At 39.8% G+C, this 21,115-nt stretch overlaps 2 protein-coding genes and 5 long non-coding RNA genes across 8 annotated transcripts; 3 read left to right on the top strand and 4 right to left on the bottom strand.

Moving 5' to 3' along the window:
- Nucleotides 1-161: 161 nt before the first annotated feature.
- Nucleotides 162-2,024, top strand: LOC124205191. The gene is made up of 7 exons (XR_006879232.1): nucleotides 162-590; nucleotides 658-712; nucleotides 775-857; nucleotides 964-1,279; nucleotides 1,347-1,606; nucleotides 1,713-1,834; nucleotides 1,904-2,024. It is a non-coding gene; the product is annotated as an uncharacterized LOC124205191 (long non-coding RNA).
- Nucleotides 2,025-2,269: 245 nt separating this feature from the next.
- Nucleotides 2,270-3,753, top strand: LOC124205192. Its single transcript, XR_006879233.1, has 3 exons — nucleotides 2,270-2,381; nucleotides 2,475-2,573; nucleotides 2,645-3,753. It is a non-coding gene; the product is annotated as an uncharacterized LOC124205192 (long non-coding RNA).
- Nucleotides 3,754-5,924: 2,171 nt separating this feature from the next.
- LOC124205193 lies at nucleotides 5,925-6,283 on the bottom strand. The gene is made up of 3 exons (XR_006879234.1): nucleotides 6,231-6,283; nucleotides 6,052-6,174; nucleotides 5,925-5,971 (listed from the first exon to the last, which is right to left on the bottom strand). It is a non-coding gene; the product is annotated as an uncharacterized LOC124205193 (long non-coding RNA).
- Nucleotides 6,284-6,580: 297 nt separating this feature from the next.
- LOC124205195 lies at nucleotides 6,581-7,802 on the top strand. Its single transcript, XR_006879237.1, has 4 exons — nucleotides 6,581-6,695; nucleotides 6,764-6,900; nucleotides 6,981-7,160; nucleotides 7,228-7,802. It is a non-coding gene; the product is annotated as an uncharacterized LOC124205195 (long non-coding RNA).
- Nucleotides 7,803-7,819: 17 nt separating this feature from the next.
- On the bottom strand, nucleotides 7,820-9,781 carry LOC124205194. Of its 2 annotated transcripts, none has more exons than XR_006879236.1 (5): nucleotides 9,671-9,781; nucleotides 9,214-9,299; nucleotides 8,840-8,935; nucleotides 8,588-8,768; nucleotides 7,820-8,362 (listed from the first exon to the last, which is right to left on the bottom strand). It is a non-coding gene; the product is annotated as an uncharacterized LOC124205194 (long non-coding RNA). The 2 variants fall into 2 exon arrangements; XR_006879235.1 differs by having other exon boundaries at nucleotides 8,596-8,768; nucleotides 9,671-9,776.
- Nucleotides 9,782-11,078: 1,297 nt separating this feature from the next.
- On the bottom strand, nucleotides 11,079-15,575 carry LOC124205196 (pinopsin-like). Its single transcript, XM_046602564.1, has 9 exons — nucleotides 15,444-15,575; nucleotides 15,142-15,321; nucleotides 14,690-15,078; nucleotides 13,867-13,934; nucleotides 13,710-13,801; nucleotides 13,409-13,631; nucleotides 13,207-13,339; nucleotides 12,488-12,832; nucleotides 11,079-12,415 (listed from the first exon to the last, which is right to left on the bottom strand). The coding sequence occupies exons 3-9, from the start codon at nucleotides 15,062-15,064 to the stop codon at nucleotides 12,143-12,145; spliced, it is 1,509 nt and encodes a 502-aa protein (XP_046458520.1). The 5' UTR covers nucleotides 15,065-15,078; nucleotides 15,142-15,321; nucleotides 15,444-15,575; the 3' UTR covers nucleotides 11,079-12,142.
- LOC124205383 lies at nucleotides 15,505-18,670 on the bottom strand. Its single transcript, XM_046602808.1, has 4 exons — nucleotides 18,584-18,670; nucleotides 17,933-18,010; nucleotides 15,639-15,743; nucleotides 15,505-15,594 (listed from the first exon to the last, which is right to left on the bottom strand). The coding sequence occupies exons 1-4, from the start codon at nucleotides 18,668-18,670 to the stop codon at nucleotides 15,505-15,507; spliced, it is 360 nt and encodes a 119-aa protein (XP_046458764.1).
- Between the last annotated feature and the right edge of the window lie 2,445 nt (nucleotides 18,671-21,115).

A 21,115-nucleotide genomic window follows, 5' to 3' on the forward strand; every position in this document is an offset into this window, starting at 1 on the left:
AATACTAGTATTATTATTATTCTTATTTTCTTCTTATTAATCTTTAATTAGAACTAAAAAGAAAGTGAATGAATTAAAACAAAATAATGCGGGCTTTTTATTGGCGAACTAACTGGCTAGAAAATTGGCAACATCACACAATCTAAACAAGTAAACAACAATAATGGCCGCCTCAAATCATGCTCAAATCGCGTTCTAAAAATATTTGTTCGAAAGAAGAAAAGTGCTTAGTTTCTTGTTTTCTTTGAATATCAAGAATTGTGTAGAAGGGAGATAACTTGTGTCACAAAGATTAGCTACAAAATGCAAATTTGAGCGTACGATAAGCAGGGAATTAACTAAATAAATGTGAAAGAAAAGTAAGCTTGACTGAACTTCACGACTTTTTCTACGGCATTGGAGTTCTATGACAGAACAAGTGTCATGCTAGACAGGATGGCCTTTGGTTCAATGTCCTGCTAAAGAGAATTAGGCCAATATAATGTACACCTACCTGGAGCAACTAGTAGCCAACTACTTTCAAGTTTCAATAGCCTGTCATTGTCATAAAATTAAGAAAACATTTATTCTGCTCATACCTGGACCACCTGGTAGCTACTTTATTGCTTCTAATTAGTTATACATTTCATTTTGCTAATCTCTTGCCGTTTTATCAAGGCCCGCCTGGTCAACCTGGATTAAACAGACCAATTGAACATCCTTGGTTATGATGGTAGGTCCATGATGGTTTCTCTCCGCTGTTGAAACAAAATTATTAATTCATCTCTTTATTAGGACCTGCTGGATCGCCTGGCCCTGTAGGAATGATTGGAATGCCGGGTGCTTAAGGGGTTATAACGGGATGAATGGTGTGAACGGTAAGTCCTCATATTTTCACGAAGCAATTGATACACACAGGCACTAAATTCCGGCTTACTATTGATATTTCTATCTTCTTCTATCTTCCTCTGTTTCTCTCACAAGGTGTTAATGGAATGAAGGGAAATCCTGGTCCAGCCGGAGCTAGTGGGATTCCGGGGAAGAATGGATTACCCGGTACGGCGGGAGCACCTGGAGCAGCGGGCAGTGGAAGCTCATCATCCTCTTCTTCCAGCGGCGGTGGTGGAGGTGGTGGGACCAATGGCACGGTTGGCGGCGGTTGCGGAGGCCGCTCTCTTGACTGGAAGCATCAACATCAAATTGTTAAACGAGAAGAACCAGACCCCGAAGACTGTGAAGAGGATCCTTGGTACTTTTCATCATTTCATTCTCATACCTCGATGATTGGGCATAAAATAAGGTAAAATAATTAAAACCCCGAAAAATGTATTATTAACGTTATTGTGGATATGATTGTGATTGAAAAGATCATCATCCGAGAAGAATGAGCGGCCTCTTCCTCCGCCATTGCTACCCCCTTCACCTCCACCGCCACTTGAAAGTCACGAGAAACATTACGTAAAACTGGCATGCTGTGGTGTAGAGGTTGGGTGAGAATTACACGTGTTTCATCATTTTCAAAGCAGGTACAATAGCCGCAAGGCTTAAGAGGAGGGGTGAGAAAAAGTCGTAGAAAAGGCGAGAGAAAAGGCGAACGAAAGTATTCAAGTGAGCACCTTTGACATGGGTAAATTATCTGTTTTTACATCAAGTTATGTATCAATTTCTATTTAATTTTTATTTGTTAACATGTCAGTTATTGAATATGAGTGTTCAAATTATTTATTGTCTAGATGTATAAAAGGAGAGAGAAAATGTGAAAGATATCAGTCAAGATCTCCGACGCGACATCAACTGCAGCGCATTATTGGTCAACAGCTGCATTCTTCATTGTATTATCAGTTCGCAATCATGGGTAAATATTCTATTCGTTTTTTTTACATGGAGTTTTGTATAAATTTTTTTAAATATGTGAATTTGATAGTTACCATCGAAAAAATTGGATGTTCACTTTCGAAGGTCACGGAGATCATTACGTAAAACTGTCAATGCGGTGGTGTAGAGGTTGGGTGAGAACGGGAAGTGTTTGCTTCATTATCAAACAGGTACAATAGCCGCAAGGCTCAGCCATTTGGTATTCATTTTTATATTCGGTTTTTGTAGACCCATCCCCAGCAACGACAACCTAAAGAAGGAAAGGCCAGTTTGTATTTCCTTCACGCTCGAAGGTCACGGAGATCTTAACGTAAAACGTGTCATGCGACGGGGGAGAGGTTGGGTGAGGACGACACGTGTTGCATCATTATCAAGCAGGTACAATAGCCGCAAGGCTTAAGAGTGGGGTCAGGGTGAGAAAAAGTCGTATAAAAGGAGAGAGAAAAGGCGTTTGAAATCAGTTGAGTGAGGATCTCCGACACGGCAACAACTGCTGTGCTCTATTTGTCACTAAATCGCAATCATAAGTAAATATTCTGTTACTTGTGTTTTTGTATTAATTTCTATTGTTTTTTGTCAGTTATTATTGCATATTTATGTTCAAATTATTTATTGTCTAGTCAATTATGGCGTTGTGCTGCTGTTGGTTGTTGTCCTCAAATACTACACCACCAAGACTACAATTTATGCTGCCCGAGCTGCATCACCAAAGAGCCCTAGTACTACATCGTGATTCCATTTTTTTTAAGCAACATCCATTTGGTATTAATTTTATTATTGTTTGTTGCAGACCCATCCCCAGCAACGTCAACCTGCAGAAGGAAAGGCCAGTTTGTATGTCGTTCAGAAGGTCACGGAGATCATTACGTAAAACTGTCAATGCGCAACAACCGGATGTTACACTACCAAGGCCGCTGAGTATTACACCACAACCTATGATGTCCCGAACTACTACACCGAAGCCTCAAAGTATAATTCTGCCTCGAGTTACACCACCAAGAAGCGGAGTACTACACCACCAAGGCAGCGGAGTACTACACCACCAAGGCAGCGGAGTACTACACCACCAAGGCAGCGGAGTACTACACCACCAAGGCAGCGGAGTACTACACCACCAAGGCAGCGGAGTACTACACCACCAAGGCAGCGGAGTACTACACCACCAAGGCAGCGGAGTACTACACCACCAAGGCAGCGGAGTACTACACCACCAAGGCAGCGGAGTACTACACCACCAAGGCAGCGGAGTACTACACCACCAAGGCAGCGGAGTACTACACCACCAAGGCAGCGGAGTACTACACCACTGCGTATGCTGCCCCAGCCTTTTAGTCCGTTCCCAGTTACTACACCGAGGCTCCAGCTTATTACGCCACAACGTGGTCAAAAACTACACCGAAGCGCCCAAGTACTGCTCTGCCCCGAATTACTTCACACGGTTGCTCCTTCGTACTACGTTGGACCGAAATGCTATTCTGAGGCTCCAGTTTACTTCACTACAACTTAAGCTGCACCTTGCTACACCTAGCTAATACATCAAGGCACCCAAGTACTACATCGACGAGTCCGCATGTTGCACTACAACCCACGCTGCCCTCAGCTACCATACCGAGGCTCCGCTCCAATACCGATGCTTCCAAGTACTACACAACCATGGCACTCGATCTACTGCACCGAAGTTGCGAAGTATTCCACTGCCCAGAGTTACTACACCGCCAAAGCACCTGAATGTTACATCACTACATTCGCTTCTCCAGTTTACTACAGGGAGGTTTTACATACCAGAGCCGAAATTTCTAATTTATCTTGTGTTCATAATTGTTGGTCATATCTCAATAGTTACTAGCGACTGGGAATCGTTGTTGATCTGAAATGAGAAAATAAATTTTATAATGGTAACTATCTTCTACGAAATCTCTTAACACGACATATTTCTGGTGCTTGGACGAACTTATTTTCAGGGTAAGTAACGAAAGAAACGTATTGGTTAGTGTTAACTCTAAATTTTTTAATTCATTTTTAACTTAAGTTGGCGTAATAAAAGAGTTGCAGATAATGTTGGATTCTTCATAGAAATTTCGAGTATGGAAATAAGTACTTGGAAGTATGTAACAAGTCACTTGCCAAAACTTATATGTAACGTATAAATTTTCCCATTTTGTTACAAGTGTCAAGAGACAACAAAAAACTTCAAAAGGAATTGCTTTATTGTCCCACCTCCACCCACAATTCCACCACATTTTACAGTCACATACACACATACATATACATACACTTAAGTTAACCCGTTAGCTGCCACGCCATACAACCCGTAGGTTGCTCTCTACTACTCTACGCGCCACGTCTGAAGGATCCATGACCAAAGTGGGACTTGCCATTGCTGACAAGTCCGGGCTGACACGGTGACAGGAGAAGATGGAATGCACGCCTCTAGAATCCATCACCGTATCGACAAGGGGGAAGTCCCTATGGTGCACTGCCTAACGGGGCCTTTCGGCGAATCTGGGGCTGGTGCGACTGTCCGACCCCGCGGCATGTAAACCACGAGACCGAACAGCACGGCCCGTGCTAAAGAGCTAGGGGAGAACAAAGGCGTGGCAGCCAACGGGTTAACTAACACAAACATATTACCAATAACAAATGATGATCCGCGCTGACATTTTGGAGATACCGGCGATGTTGTGTCCATCTTCTCGACGTTTCCTCTGCATTACCTGAATAAAGAGAAAACAATTCTTATTTAGTGACATGCAAATAAAAGTTACATAGTACAGATAGAAACAATAGTCAGGTTTTTTAGCTCAAAGATTTAAAGATGCAATTTTTAAAACTTAAAATCAAGCTTGTAATATTGAGAACTGTAAACAGAACAAAGCTCACTTGCTTGTTTTTTGAAAATTTTCCGGAAGTATACCGGAAGTAACCACAGCTCCTCAACCATTGGGCTGTCATCAAATTAAACCACATATTCGTGATCCCCATGAAATTTGGGGTCGATTAGGTGTGATTTAAACGAAATCCAAAATTTGGCCAAAATCGAGAATTTTCCTGAGTAGTTCAGGAAAATTTTCGAAACCGGAAGTACGCGTACGTAAAAAAGATAACATGAACTTTACCACAAATTTTACGAGGATCACGAATATGTGGTTCTTTTGTACGTCGAGTGAATATTAACTGAACTACTGACTGAAATGAGAAAACCGGAAGTAGAAAAAAATAACACATTTTTAAAAATCTAACAAGTGAGCTTTGTTGCAGGAATAGTAATCGTCAGTTATCACCAAATATTTCAACAAAATAACTGCTGATAAATGTTTAAAGAGATAACTAAGTGCAAAGTAACTGACTGTTTTGACAGCTGCAAATTATCAAAAAGCCATCTAGCGTTAGAAAAAAGAAACGTCCAAGTAAAACTTCGTTTGCGCGTAAGAAGGGCCAGATTTGGAAACTATTACACAGACAGAGTCTAACGCAACTAGACTATTAATAGATAACCTACGAAAATAAGTCAATTGTTGGGTACCTGAGCATTATCCCGTTGTGAGTGACTGCAGGTTTGTAACAGCGGACGGAAGCGATCACCGAAGTGGTCCAGAAACTCGCGAAGTCGCCAGTGAAGTAAAAAAAATTGTGCTAAGAAGCAGTGAAGCTAGATGAGCGTGCGTCGCGAAGATAAGGATGGAGAAGAACGTTGATGGAAGTCTCTCTTCCGTCATGGACAAAAGTCAGCATTGGCACAAGAATCTCCTTGCCAGGACCACACGATTCCATAAAGAAACTGCGTGCTCTGTAAAAAAAAATGTTTTACATTAATGAAAATATAAAAATGAATAAAGCATATCAATCTTTACCTTTTCTAAGATGCACACTGAAATGCTCATGATGAAAAACCGTAAAAATGGAATTCACAGCAACCAACAGCATTACTCCACATGTTGAGATAAATTTCCTGATGCTTAAGAAAGTGTCATGAAGTATTGCAGTATCGGTGTAATAGGAGGTATTGATGCTTACCTTTGTCATGTGGGTGATGAATTTAGTTAGGCATTTGACTTTCATCAAGCAGATCTGGTACATACATGGCAGGTCACTTCACACTCTTCATGTCTCTGAAACTCTAAGTAGAAATGGGACAAGGAAATTCTCTACGTTATTTACAAATTTACACAAATTTACCTATGAGAAATAAAACTGTACCTATCTCTTAGCTGGGTTGCCTTCTAAACAGAAGTAAAACAGAAATAACATCAAACATGCTGCGGCAGGGTTTACACCACCAAAATGGCGAGATTCAGAAAAGATCCAATGGTTCAAGAATACCTATTTTACATGAAAATCTGAATTATAATGGTCTGGTAGCATTAATGGGAAAATACCTTATTTCTGCACATTTGTATTCCACTATATATGTGCTTCAAACATAAGATCTAATGGATGGAAATTGACTGAGAACTAAGTAAACTTGTTGGAATGACTGACACAGTATGCATCTAGAATTTGAAGAAATAAGTTGGTGTAAAAACAGTATAAAAATAAGAAAACTAGGTAAAGATAAACTTACATATGATACGTAGTTCAATTTGGTAATTGAAATCACAGGAATATAATTATAAAACTATAAATTAGCAACAATTTGTTTCGATCATTTCGACTCGTTTCACCTGTTCACCATGAAAGAACAACATTGGCGACACTGGCGACATCTATGAATGAATTTTGAATTTCAAGTTAGTTGCACAGTTGTCAGTCACAGACAGACATGACAATGACATAAGACGTCGTCACTTTCTTAAGTTACTTTTTAAACAACGGAGATAGGATAATAAGTTAACTGTTAATAAGTAATAGATCTCACAATCCTTAGCTAATGATTCTTACCGCATTCTTTACTAAATGTTTTCACTTTCAGATAATTCAGCTGAAGTCTTCATGCACCTGCCTACCTGGCCAACTAGCCCTAGGTGCTCATCGTGACAATAGAAATAATCTGGTCTAATCCAACAACGCTACCTATGTCTTCTGAAGCTAAATAATTTCTGTTGCAAGGTAGTTATTTTATCAAAATTATTCTTAATAGCTGTATTCTTTAATGTTTGTAATATTCACATTAACTTTTCCCTGTCAAGTTGTTGTAAAATGTAAATCTTCAAGATATCCTTCGCCTTCGTCAATTGGCCAATTGCCAGATCCAATTCTTTGCTGCTATCTATTTTGAGGGCAGCAGCGAGAAAATGCTGCTACTCAAGATTATGTGGTGTTCACCACTCAGTTCTAATTTAGGACAATGTAATATTGATAGATTTGAGGTATTGCTTTCTGTCACTACAATATGGTTAGAAATAACCAAATTATCTAAATATACTCTCCTTTCAGGTTAATCCCTTTCTGCTGTCATAGCTGTTTTGAAACTGACGAGAGATTGCTGGAATTGAAGACTGATAAATTGTGTAGTTAGCTAATTTACAAATGCATATCTGGGCTCCCTTCTTTTCTGTGGCCCCGTTTCCCTAACTAACCACTAATCAACGCCCGCCGGTGGTCACTCACCCGCTGTGATAACCAGGAGGAGGGGAGGGCTCTGGTCGAACGGGGACTTGGAAGACCCATGATCTGATGAAAACTCTTGGAGGATCATGAGTCTAGCCCGGAAGCTTAGTATGACTATATCTCCCCGGAAAAACTAACCTCGTACTTCTCTCTTCTTCCCGGTCCAGATCTATATCTGGGGGCCGTAGACTAATTTTGCTAGATGTGCGATTTAAAACAAAGCAATGCGCAGGTCATGTGCCACAAAATGAGACAAAAAGTGATGATTTGTTTTTGCAATTAGTAACATTTTTAACTTGACCGACGGAGATTTCTGTAAAAATAAATCGTCGCTGTTTGTCTCATTGTGTGGCGAATTGCTCGCTTAACTAGCATTAAATAAGAAAAAGTATTGAACCAGACGCTTTGCCTATTGAAATAGTTTATTAATATATATACTGAAAGAAATATATTTCGTTTTACTGTAATCAAATGTTTTATAGTGCAAACTCTCAAAATACAGGGTTAGGGCATATAAATGGTTTTGAGTTTTCAGGTGTTATGGAAATGGGATTGGTAAACAATTTATTTGTATGTAAGTGTTGGATTAATAGGTTATATCAAATCCCTATTTCATGCATCAGCCGACTATAAATGAATAATAACCATCAACTACTTTTATAATAATAATATCTATTCCCCCCCCCCACCTTATTCTCGTTGCTTTCACAACGCAAAGAGCTGTTTATTATTTGCTGGACCTAAAATCTCCCCATATTTTTGTTGTTGTTTTGTCCTTCTTAACATGTAAATGGTAAACTGCAAACATAAAAAAAATCTAACAAAATACTGGCTGCAACTTCCGTACACGATCCAGGCACCAAGGAACAGCCGCAGGTAAACTTGATACCAAATAATCTTTCACCAGCAAAGGCTGCAACAGAATGCCACAGTGGACAGCAGCAACTATGGGAACATAAACCTTTAACCAAAATGAAATTAATCTTTTGTATCAATGGAAATGCTGTATAAAAATTAAAAATAAACAAATATCATTCAACAAAGCAATCCAACAGAATTACTTAACAAAGAAATCAACAGTTGGCAAGCTTATGTAAGAGTCTTAACTGAAGTCAAAAGAAATAAAGCAAAGAACTAGTCATCAACAAAGTAAATGTGTAGCCTTGCTTTAAAAAAGTTTACCAACATAATTACTTTAAGTTCTCTTTTTCTGCATGTGATGTAAGCTACAACTGGTACTGGTACAGGTAGCAAGCCGGCATGAGGAACACCTATCACCAGCTGGCAGCAACAAATCCGTGTTCACATTGGATGCAATGAAGAAGCTCAGACTTCACCAGGTCCATTGTAAATTTTTTTTGAAAATTCTAAAAAAGAGTTGAAGGATAAGCTATTGGAAGACCCTCAAGTCATCAAATAATTAAATATGTAGCCTTACAGCTAGAGACTTGATTGACACATTTACTATTGTTTTGAAGTTCTGCATCTGCATGTAACAAACTGCAACAGGGAAAGTCCCGACTTCACCTGAGTCCTACTTGAGAAAAAATCAATTACCATCAAGAAAGGATGTGACAGAATCCATCATAAAGACTTTAGATAAGTTATGAAGGAGTCTACAGTTGACAGGCTTTTCTAACATAAAATGTAGTGCAATCAATTTAAACCAATGGACATGAAATCATGTAAACCACATTCCCTTTCTACACTAAACCGAAAATTCTGCAACAGAGAAGCAAAGTATAGTAGCACAGTCATCAATTCACTATTTCTGTAGCCTGCTGGTTGCAACTTGAACAAATTTGTAATTACTTTAATTGTTCTGAAGTTCTCCATGTGACAAAATGAATTTGGACAGCAATGAAGGAAGTCCCGACTTAAGCAGGCTGTTTATCCTACTGAAAAAAAAAATCAATTACTATTGTGCAACAAAATCTTATGTGGCATTACAAAATTGCAAAATGACAGAAGTTAAGTGAGACCATGCAGTTGCAGTCCCTCAGAATTACTTTACAATTGCTCCAAAAGAATCTGAAGATAGCAACCTTTTCCAACATTAAAAACAATGTAGTTCAAACCAATGGACTTGCAGTTAAAAATTTGATCAATATAATTACATCACTAATTTTCTAAGCTAGTCTCACATTTAGCACACAGCATAAGATTTCTCATTAACTGGCACCTACACAATAAATTTCGGCTTTTACATTTTTTAACTAGTATGCATAGGAAAAACATGATACGTTAAGCGGAAATTCTTTCTACAAACCAGGACAATGGTCCATTATTCAGGGAATTCGCAATTACTGTCGCTTCTCGATGAATGCCAGCAGCCATCTTGAAAGCAACACGCAAGCCACAACATTGCCATTTTCAGCTTTGCAATTAAACACGTCCGCATCTGGCGCATTTTCTTCAAACTGCAATTGCAAAGAGCCAATCAGCCAAGCGGAAAAAGTCCGACTGTGAATACAAAATGTTCAGCTTGTCGACTAATTTTAAAAGTTATTAAAACGTAATTGTATTATAATAATGAATAAAGAATAATCCGTACCAGATTCGAAATCGACCCGACAAGGCGACAAGTCTATAGAATGTCTATGATTAACAAATCAGTGAAATCACGCCAAGTTTCAACACGACTTCTTAGCTTTATTGATGCTCCAGTTCCGGTAGACTGTCTTTTTAATGTAGACTTTTTGTGCAGAAAGAAGAATCAAAAACCAAGAGACAGGATAATTAAGATTAGTTATTGCGATTTGGGTTTGAGACTTTCTTTATATCGTCACGCAGCATCAGAGACCAGATTGCGATTTTTTCGGTATCGACGTGCCGTGTAATTAATTTAAATTGATCTTAACAATCAGGGAACTACTATTTTATAAATGACACGTGAAACCTTGTGTGGAGCGACGCCGACGCGCGTTATTTAAAAACAAATACAAACCCTTTTAGCTTATTTAAGCGCAGTTTTTTTTTTTTTTTAAATAACTCTTTAGAGTATAGAAATGCAACGATAAAATGGCGTATAGTGTCGAATCGTGTCGTGCCGAGTTTTTTTATTGGAATAACCCATTTGCTCTTGCGCAGGACGTGAAAACGAAGATCCATAGTCCGTGAGTTAACAAAGAAAGTCGAAAGATTGGAAAAAGCACTACGCTACACATAATTATTTAAATAAAGAATGAGTAACAGTCCCCAGAATCAAACCAAGGCATTCTAACTCTTCCTTTCAAAGCCAGCACCGCATTTGAATTTCCTTTCATGGGAAACGTGATTGCATTATTACGCAGTAGAAGTGAGCGATCGGTGCTGACATTTATTGCGCTTCCGAAATGAAGCACGTTCGCCAACAGGCCAAGGTCTATTTCAGCCAAATACCACCGACTACTGAGACAAGAAAATCAATCGATCAGGAAAGCAATTATGCAGATTCGCCTATAACGAATACAAACGAGACAGCATCCCTTGTTACAGTGACGCTTCTGTTGGATTCGGTGAGTATAAATCTGAATTTGCTTCATTGAATGCCAGGGAACTGTCAGCCTTTTTTTGGTTTTTAGTGTAGCTAAACTATTTAGATGTAAAGGTAATCTAGCTTCTCTATCAGATTTAAAAATGTTTCCTTAACCGTTGTCGGTGTCTGTGCTAGGGCTATTTACAGATAAAAGATGGTGGTTGGTATGCTGGTAAGTCTTGATCGCAGCCAATTTCACGTATCATTGAAAGGAGGGGGGCATTAAACGTCATGAGCATAAATAGAACGATGAAAGTTGATTGAATCGGAGCTGTGCACATCGGTGAATGCCGATTCTCTTGTGCATTTCACGGTGGACCTAAGCTAACAAGAACTTGTTGCGTACACAGAGAATCTGCAGGGAATATTAAATTAGAACTATAAGCAGCCCACGCGAAAAAAAAAACCACTATCCCGTCTCGGCGGTATCTGAAAATAGCAAAACAGACCAAAAATAAATCGTTTGAAGGAAATGCAATATTGAATCAAAAGGGTACAGACCACTCTACGTGATGTTCAACGCCATTCTCCGACTCAATAACCGAACCCAGCATGAAGTAAATTCCAATGCTCTTAATACATTTTTGAACTCCCTTTTTCATCTTTTTTTTACATTATTCCAATTTCCTTTTCCTCAGATGGAATTAAATTTTACATTATTTTTTATTCCACTCAACATCCATGTACGTATAGAGGGAAGCATAATTCATATGTAATGATGCACAATATAAACATCAGATGTTGTATAACCTGTGAAATTGTAAATATGTCTTAAATGCTGTTGCAGAAGAGAAATTGAAAGATTTGATATGCACATTGCACACTGAAAAGGACACATAATTAACTTTAAATTTAGTATAAGAGGAGAGTACAATATACTTATCTGTACATAATAACAAACAGTTGAGCTTGTCAAATATCACACGCTGCAATACATGTACATATTAAAGATTAAAATGGCTAGTTGCAAATCAATAAACATCACATAATAACTTTAAACTGCCTTCCAAATAACGAAGGCTTACACAAAACTGTAAAATGTGACTATGTGTCTATGAGCTGGGAAATGTTTGATTATTAGTGGCCCAAAAGGAGCTATTGGTAAGAATAATTTGTACATCTTTCGCAAAGGTCGCACACCATACATACCACACAATCGAGACGGTTGATTCAGGTGTCCCATACACAAATCGTTCCAGACACCACGGTACACCATGCCAGACACTATTCATCGTTGACGGTTATGCAAGAATTGTTCGGAGCCCGTGGGATGTCAAGGTTGCTGACCACAACGCCGGAAACGCCTTGCGAGGAAGCCATTTCTTTTGTTGACGGGTGCTGGACAATGGCCGGCTCGTCAGATCCAGGACGATTGAGTAATGTCCTCAGGTAATCTCGACGACGTTTGTGGCTAACGCCCATCGCCATCTGGCTGCGTTGATGGCGTTTCTTTCGACCCAGGAACCTGGACGAAAATTTCTCCCAAGCCGTCCGGAACTGTGTACACATTCAATTCAATAAAAATAGATTTGAATTTCTATATTGGGATTATTAATCCGCAGATCCTACCTGGGTATTGAGGAGTCCGTAGATAAGAGGATTGAGAACAGCTGACGTCTTAGCGAACAGGGAGGGGACCGTCGCTACAGCTGGTGAAATAGTTCCGGCATAAAATTTGGTTTCCGATGAAATCGAGTCATGGGTAACATTGTCTTCGATGAACGTTTCCACGAGTGCCATAATGGAGTAGGGAGTCCAAGCGGTAAGAAAAGCTCCAATCATGACGGCCACCATGAACGTCACTCGCTTCTCCACCGTGTCGCTATTGTTGCTGGTCTGTTGACTCTGTCGTTGGGCGTTGTTAGTCGTCGTCGTCTGAAGAGTCGTCCTCAGCTTCCTCCTCATTTCGCTCGTCTGTCGATTTAAAATGAAGAAATATAATGATTAGATTTTAAGGGGCATAATCTTGTTGGGCTGTGGAGGATTGGTCGACTTGCGCCAGACATTTTACTGGCGGCAATAATATAACAAGTCTGGAGAAAACTTTTGATTTGCTTCTTTCGACGAATCTTGGTGACTTTCTTTAAAAAGTAATGAGAGTCTCAGGCTTATAGGTCCCCCCAAACTTAATTGTGTAAAGATGCGACAAAGCAACGAGTGTGCTTCTTCTTAACTTCGAACCCAACAACTTATGCAACTTTCATTATTATGCCCTTTGTTTTACATAACAGTTGACAATTAAATTTACGATTCTTTTCAAAACTTGTTTCGTCGCTTGTCATTATTACCTTGTGGATGAAAAGTACAATGCTGATGTAGGAGACGAAGATGGCCAACAGCGGAATAAACAGTCCCATGGCGAACATGTAGAGGATGTAGGAGCGATTGTTGTCCATTTTCGATTCCCAGTTGACTGAGCAACTAAAACATTTGATAATCAATAATTAGAAATGAAAAGAAATTGAATATTAAAAAATCATCTCTTTGCACCTGATGTGAGCTGCTTCGCGATCGTAACGGCCCCACCCGAAAAGCGGAGGGCAAGTGACGATCAGGGTATAAGTCCAGATGAATGTCAAAAGGAGAGCTCCTTGACGACGGTCCAGTCGGCCGTTTGGATCGGTGAAGTTGCCATTGCGATTGGTAGGACACCAGACGACGTGCTGACACCGCCATAAAGCCAATACTGTTAGAGTGGTGATTGATCCTATTCCTGCAATAACACGAACACAACTCCTCATTAATTAGGGGGAAAATCGATTGATTTTTTCGTTACATCACACAAAATCACCTGCAGTTGACATAATCATGGCGTAAGCCACACATAATTCGTGACTGAAAGGCCAAGTAAACTTTAATGCGGCGGCGGCTGATATGGGCGTCCTATTCCGTCCAGAGAAATGAAATTGTTGAATCATATAAAAAAGAAACTTTGGACAGAAATTTACCCGAAACCGGCGATGGCTCCGTCGGAGCAAGCCAAGTTGAGCAGCATCCAGTTCAAGGGTGTCATCTTCTGCGAATTGTACCACGGCGGATAATGTTGGCGTAACACGGCAACCGGCCATTAGCGTCATAATAAAAAATATTAAACGAATAAATTCATGTGCATTGCATTCTCTGATTACACAATAATATGACAGTGTCTAGCGGTATCTAGGAAACCAGTATCACTTTACAAACAAGGATAATAATTTTACTTTATTTTTAAAAATTACTTTGCTACTTTTCAGGGTATTGCTGCTCGAGGGAATATTACAGCTGCTATTATCGATTGGGCACGATCCGCCAAACCGCAAGATGTTCAAAAACGACGAAGTAAAATTTGGAAACAAAATTTTTTGCCGGGAAATAACGCGCAACATATTCCGCTTCGACGACGACTCGCGCAATAATTGGCGGCCAATTTAAATTTTAGACCCAAGAGACTGGCAAATTCGACAGCAATTGAAGTAAATTACCGAATTTTTTTCGACTTTGACGTGCGTCATTGTATGAAAACGCTTACGGGGAAGATGTAATTTCATCAACAAGAATGAGACACACATAATAGTTCCCTTGATATCTGAACCTTCGTTTAGACATGAGACGCAGACGTAATTAACTTACTGGCAATCTGCCTGTCTCTTTGGCATAGGTAAATGAACACCGTCCATGCAATTTCAATTTCAATTCAACAAAGATACAAAAAAAAACATCTTACTTTTACATAACGACAGATAGAGGCAGTTGAGTAATAATTTTTGAGAATTCAAGGAATTTGACAATTACCTGCGAGTCGTTGAGGATGATGACGACGACGACAATGTTCATAAACAGTCCGGCGATGCTGATGAAGAGCAAATAAGCGCTGGCCGACCAGTACACCCAAACGGGCATCAGAAAATATTCCACCGTAGGAAGGGTGAGATTTTCTTCCGGGTTGAACCTTCCGCTGCTGTTGAGAAACGATTCCTTCTCGCCTTGGACTTGGGGGATGCCCATCAGGAACCCGAGCACCGCTCCTGAATTATCGAAGGAATTCGACTCGTAGTCCACCCATTCGATCCCGTTAATCGCCAGCGATCCGGCGCGCCCGCAGAAAATTAGAAGGTAGACCCCAATGCAGTAGGGAATCCCAGCACTGATGACGGCTGAAATGGACATGCTCCTAACAGGATCTGCGATTTGAATCAATAAATTATTTGGTCGGGGAGGCCACGTTTAAATTCTGAACGTCGTACTGAAGTCAGATGTTGAGTGATGGAGGGTCTTATATAGCGGCGACAGCTGTAGGGATGTCCACGTGTGTGCAGCGCAGAAGCGCAGGATTTTTTGAAATGACCTTTATCCTTTTCATCACGGCTGTCGGCGCAAAGAAACCGCAACGGGTATTACAGTTGCCCATATTTTCCAATTGGCCTCTAAACTCGGAAATGTTTTTCAAATTCAGGATTTTTTTTTCCAGAAAATTCCAATTTGTCCAGGGTATGATATCCTGAACATAAAGTGGTAGCTTTTCGCCTTTATTTCATTTGTAGCATACCGCCGAGTATAGAAGTGTAGTGACTGGAAGTGGACATGAAATCGGACAGCGTGTAATCCGATCAGAAGCCTTCGGTTGCTGAGCACGAACGGTAGCAAGGATCGCCTATTGCACCTATATGAAATTTGGCAGAATCAGAATACAAATAAACCTGACAGGAATAGGCTGTTACAGTTATAATTAATATGTAATCACCAATGGACGGTTCGCAGCAGATGATGACGTCATTTTTTTGCACAAATGCATTTCGCACTGACAGCCCGAAATCGTCGTCGGTGGAATCCTCGCCGAACAATCGCCCTACCGCAATATCAAAGTGTGAATTCCACAAATAAGCAACTCAATGCGCACATTCAAGTATAATTGCTTTTCATTCACGGCCAGTCAACTTCCCAATTCTTTCCTTTTCAAGGGGGAAACCAAGTATCGTCTACAGGCAAATGTCAAGTTGGTTATTGCACGAAACGAATATCACATTCAAATCAATATGCAAATAAGACCCGTCGAAATGTCACCAACGACTGTGTACAGACTTTGATGACTTTTGCAAGTTTAGCTGCCCGTCAAATCTTGATTGGATGAGGGGGAAAAAAAGGATTTCAAATTTCAAGTTCGTCTGCAACGATTGCTTTATGAATTTGAAAAAAAAAATACAACTTTCGAGGTATAACGTGTGCTATATCCGCAGTAAGTTTTCGTTTCCATATAGTTAGCCCGGACAACGTCTACACATTAACTATTCGTCAAAGTGTAGTATTATATTTTTGATCGCGGAGAAATACCGGGAATAAATCTCACGTTCCCCATCCTCGTGGATATCAATGTTATATAAGATAACAACTCGGTTGCCATGTGCCGTCGGCATCACGCGACGTTACGCGAGCATAAACACATAGTAAAAGTTCCACTCAATTTCTTAAAAAAGAAATGAGGAGACGTGCATATATCGATCGTCACGTTTTTTCTCCGCACGACACACGTGTGCGCTATCTGGAAAACGAATTAAGGACTCGTGATTAATAAATAAATAAAAAAAGATTGGATCTCAAATCTTCCAAACTAATTGTTTTTTTTTTTCTTTTTTTCTGTTAATCTTGAAAAATATTTTTTTATTCCAATCACTGAACATGATGGAGACGCAGGCACAGAGCGAACCGGTAAATTATTTATAGAGAGAGGTACAATAGAGAGCACCTGTGGCCATTGTTCTGAAGGTCATCCCCATACGTACGTAAAAGAAAAAAACAATAAAAGCTGGTCCTTATATTAAAAAAAAAGTACCGACCGGGAGATTCGACTGTTATTTAGATAAAACGTCACCGGAAGTCACCGGAAGTTTAAATTTAAAAAGTAAAATTATCATTAACGACTACCCCCTTTTCCCACGTTACCTTCATGCGTCACTCGGTGGTTCCCTACGTTGCAGATGCCATTGTAATTCCAATTCAAACATCAATTCGAGAGAGCTAGTTTGGTTGTCATTTTGAATGACTCGAACGTCAGACTTTTCACAAAGACAATGGCCACCACCACCAAATTATTCAAGCCAACAATCTCAACTGACTTTCGGCCAGAAGAATAGAATTTCAAAGTTGTCTCGACGGGTGAAGGGCGTCGATCGAAGGAGACATAGAAATGACCGTCTTGAATCATTTAAACAATAGACAAATGTCAAAAAAACAAAACAAACAAAACAAGTTGGAATAACAAACGAGAGCAAGTGCACAAGTTGCCGGATGTTGTGCGATCAATATGAGAGAGACACTACAGCATTTCTTTTGTGTGTGTGTGCTGTGTGTGTGTGTGTGTAAAGACGTGCTGTCGCAGCTCGGAAAACATATTGTATAGCCTTAAGATATTCAGTAATTGGATCTCTTCAGATAATAGACTTTTGGGTTGGACGATGATACAACACACGTGCACAGTGTGGCTTTTAGAGCTTGTTATTGCGTTTCTTTTCAAACTCTTAATTGGTACTTTGCAGTTGACTTTTTAATAGCTGATATTACCAAAGTTTTATTCGCAAATGACGCACGAGCTTCGCATGCCAATCAGTCGATCCTGTCACACAGGATAAGCATCAAACGAAGGAAGGAAATTGAATATCTGCAATCTATGATGCGGAATTTTCGTTGTACGTCTTTTGAAAAATAATTTGGCGATTCATTAAAAAGATCTAAAGCTTATATTATCAGATATTCAACACTAAGTATCCCCCCCCCCCCACCCGCTGGTGCTGTTTAGCTACTTCAATGTATTCCGAGATCATTCGTTGCTATAAGCTCGTTTATAACAGAGCTTCAGGTTATTGCGAGCTTTGTGGCACACTGTCCGATCCGTCTGGATACGTCCATGTTATACCGAGAAATGTTTGCTTACGTATACCGGCCCCTGAACAATGCAACAATCAACCGCACATTGACGTAGGTGGACAGAAATCGTTTTTTAAAAAACAGATTGCAAGAGAAATGAAATTCTTTTGATCTTACCTTTGTCCGGGATTTTACTTTCTGCTGGGCCGCAACCCCTTCAACTGGAAACACGCACGTCCCACGACCGGCTTCAGACTGAAAATGAGGAAAAGAGAAACAAGTGAATAACATTTTTGCGAGGCGGGAAAATGGCATTAATTTCGGCCATTTTGCATCGCTATTGTCGCTAGGGTAAAAAAACCGTCTAACCCCGCTAGATAAAATGTAGAAAAAAAAACTTAATTAAAGAATCCTTTTCTACGAAAAAATTTAAAATGTAATCAATTTTTTTTATCCTGGCGACAACAAAGCCCGTTTCAGAGAATCAGACCCGAGAATTTACAATCTAAAAATCCAACAAAAATCTCAATCTCAGATATTGTTATGTTTCCACTGAATTTTGATAAGAAAACTTTGCTTACGCAAACAACGGCTAACCTTTCCTGTTCGTGACAACTCTCCGTGTGCACATAGAAACACTTTTCCTGAATAGATTTCTATTTTTTAAATCTCAATAACGCACAACAGAATAACATTAATTCGATCCCTTTCTGCAATTTGAAACAATTCCTCTGCAATTGAATTTCACTGTGGCAATTCGCAAGTAAACGTTGAAGTTGCAAGGGCGGAGATAAATGATATGAAATTACCAGAAAACTATACACTTACTAATATTGGAGGACCCATAGTCTTGTTGGAAATGTCGTTCGTTTCTGGTCGGATGGCGCCGGGTGGAAGCAAGTCGTCCGTTATCATGATCTTTGAAAACGCGTTGAAAAATTAATGATCATGTGTACATACAGAAAAGAACTACCAAACACCACATAAACAAGTCGACCGAATAATGGGAAGATATTCAGAAAGGTTTTAGATATTTTATGGGTGAAAGAGAGTGATTAGTGTAACAGACTCGTCGTTCAGTATTCTTTCTCGAATATACTGAAAGGACGTTGCCAAGCAACTGTGATTTAGGCTACTAGCTATGCTCAATATCAATATAGAGGTCCGTAAACGGCGGGTGGAAGTAAACCATATAGCCTAGGCCTCTAAATGATTTCCAATGTAACGTCAAAGCTCCGAAGGAAAGTGAAGAAGTCAGACGCTTCGCTGGCATAGGTGCCCCAGAAATGGATATCAATTTAACTGTAATTATTGTGATGATTTGGTCCAACTATTGGACAGTTGGCTACTCATCAAATTCTGTCTCGGAGAATCCGCTCAATGGCCAACATTTCCGTGTTATCTGGGTAAGTTTGAAAAAAATCTTCAATTATAATCAACTATGGTTTTAGCTTGTAATAAAATTATCAGAAATTTTTTAAAATTTGCAATTCCAGCCTTTGTGGAGTGGTAATCCTAAAGGAATGCTTGGACCACTCAAAGGAGGTGTAGCGCTCGATTACCTGGCAGCCCGTTTGAACTTTACGTAAACATTAAAACAATTGTTGAATAATTAAATTCCAAATGACCATTGCACGAATCTCATGAAATCCAAATGATTCCAGGTACGAGATGGTCCGCGTAACGGAAAACAGATTGGAACCAGCGGGGAAAGAAAAGGGACTTTTCAACTATTTGTGGGATCAGGTCAATCATTTTGAATTTCGCCAACGCTATCAACAGGAAATTAATTACATTAAAATTAAAATTTTAGAAAGCTGACTTTCTGATTCAAGATGTGGTGCAAACATTCGATCGCCATAAATTCGTTGATTTGACTGTGCCTTGGATCTTCGGCTCGTTTGCATTACTTATGGCCGTCCAGGACGACACGGCCAATATCGACGCTGTCATCAAACCGTTCCAATGGCCGGTATTTGCATTGAATATTTTACATTCAACGATTTGGATGAGTAGAAACACTATTACCTCATATTACAGATATGGTTAGGACTTGCCATTGCAGTTTTTTGCGTCATCTTTGTTCTAAATCTTTTACAACGATGTTACGCATATCGTTCTCCATCTCAAACGACTCCAACGTCAATAGAACTTTCAGACACAAATCCAAACCTGTTGAATAACCGTCGTGCCCCACTCATTGGACAGCAATATCTCTACGTGCTTGGCAATTTGTTGTCGCAAGGTTTAATGAATTAATTATTCAGGATGCAAACCGTCTATCTATTTGAATTAACACAGGTGTTCCTGACCCATCAAATCGCCTATCCTTTCGCCTTGTGGCTGGCGTTTGGAGTCTGGCCGCTTTCATCTTCGTCCAAGCCTACACTTCGACGCTCATCACCTACGTCGTGACTCCGGTGAATCCCCCGCTAGTCAGTTCGGCTTACGACTTGGTTGACAAGAAGGATATCAACGTACTCGTCAGGAAATCGGGGGCTTTAGACATCATGTTTTCGGCATGCATTTCAAATTTCGTTTCAGTCATCTGTTTTGTTTTCATTCGCTGTCATTGTTGCCCTGTCATCTCCCATAAAAACAGAATCCGGACAATTCAAAGTTACTGGGGAGGACTCTACGCGACAGAATCAATTCTTTCCCGCAATCTCGGTGCACGTCGACATCGGAATGCGTCAAGTTACTTTCTCCGGGGTCAAGAAACATTTTCATAGATGTAAAGTGTTAATTTTCTCCTTTGAACCTTAAAAATAATCCGGAAGCGATGAGAAAACAAGGTATCTGATTGAATTCCTCTAGGGAACAGCTTACCTGATGGACGCCATCAGAGAAGATTTTAACAAGACAAGGAAATGCAATTTGCTTTTGTTAAAAGACGCCATTGTTGGAAGTACTGTCGAAATCTCTCTAATAGCCTTGCCCAAGAACAGCAAATACACGAAAACTATCAGTAAAGCGTAAGTATATAAAGATGAGGCCTAAATAAAATGTTCTTATAGAAAATGAAACTAAAATTTTCAAAATTTTCAAAAAGAATGTTGGAACTCATTCAAACTGGCATTATAGACCACTGGGATTTGTGGTTCCGACCGATGCCTCTCCAATGCCTACCAAATTTCAAAAGCGTTTACAAACCGAAAAACAGCAAAACCTTGAAAATGAAAAATAATCCGCCGGCTCTTTCGCTCAAAAATTTGACCGGAGCTTTTATCGTCCTGGTTTTTGGATTCAGCATTTCACTTTTGGCTTTTCTAGGAGAGCAGATCGTCTCGATGCCCGAACGCCACCGTCAACGATTACAGCGAGCCCAGAATAAAGTTGTAAAACAGTCGAGTAAAATTG

The sequence above is a fragment of the Daphnia pulex genome, chromosome 10 (genome assembly GCF_021134715.1).
Source record: "Daphnia pulex isolate KAP4 chromosome 10, ASM2113471v1".
Lineage (NCBI taxonomy): Eukaryota > Metazoa > Arthropoda > Branchiopoda > Diplostraca > Daphniidae > Daphnia > Daphnia pulex.

Coding starts and splice junctions, on each gene's coding strand:
- LOC124205196 (XM_046602564.1), bottom strand. CDS start 15,064: ATGTCCATTTCAGCCGTCATCAGTGCTGGGATTCCCTACTGCATTGGG. Junction 13,935..14,689: donor TCATCCTCAACGACTCGCAG/GTAATTGTCAAA, acceptor TACAATTCGCAG/AAGATGACACCCTTGAACTG. Junction 13,340..13,408: donor CGCGAAGCAGCTCACATCAG/GTGCAAAGAGAT, acceptor CAAATGTTTTAG/TTGCTCAGTCAACTGGGAAT.
- LOC124205383 (XM_046602808.1), bottom strand. CDS start 18,670: ATGATAACGGACGACTTGCTTCCACCCGGCGCCATCCGACCAGAAACG. Junction 18,011..18,583: donor CTATGGGTCCTCCAATATTA/GTAAGTGTATAG, acceptor CCTCATTTTCAG/TCTGAAGCCGGTCGTGGGAC. Junction 15,595..15,638: donor CTGCTGCGAACCGTCCATTG/GTGATTACATAT, acceptor TATTCCTGTCAG/GTTTATTTGTATTCTGATTC.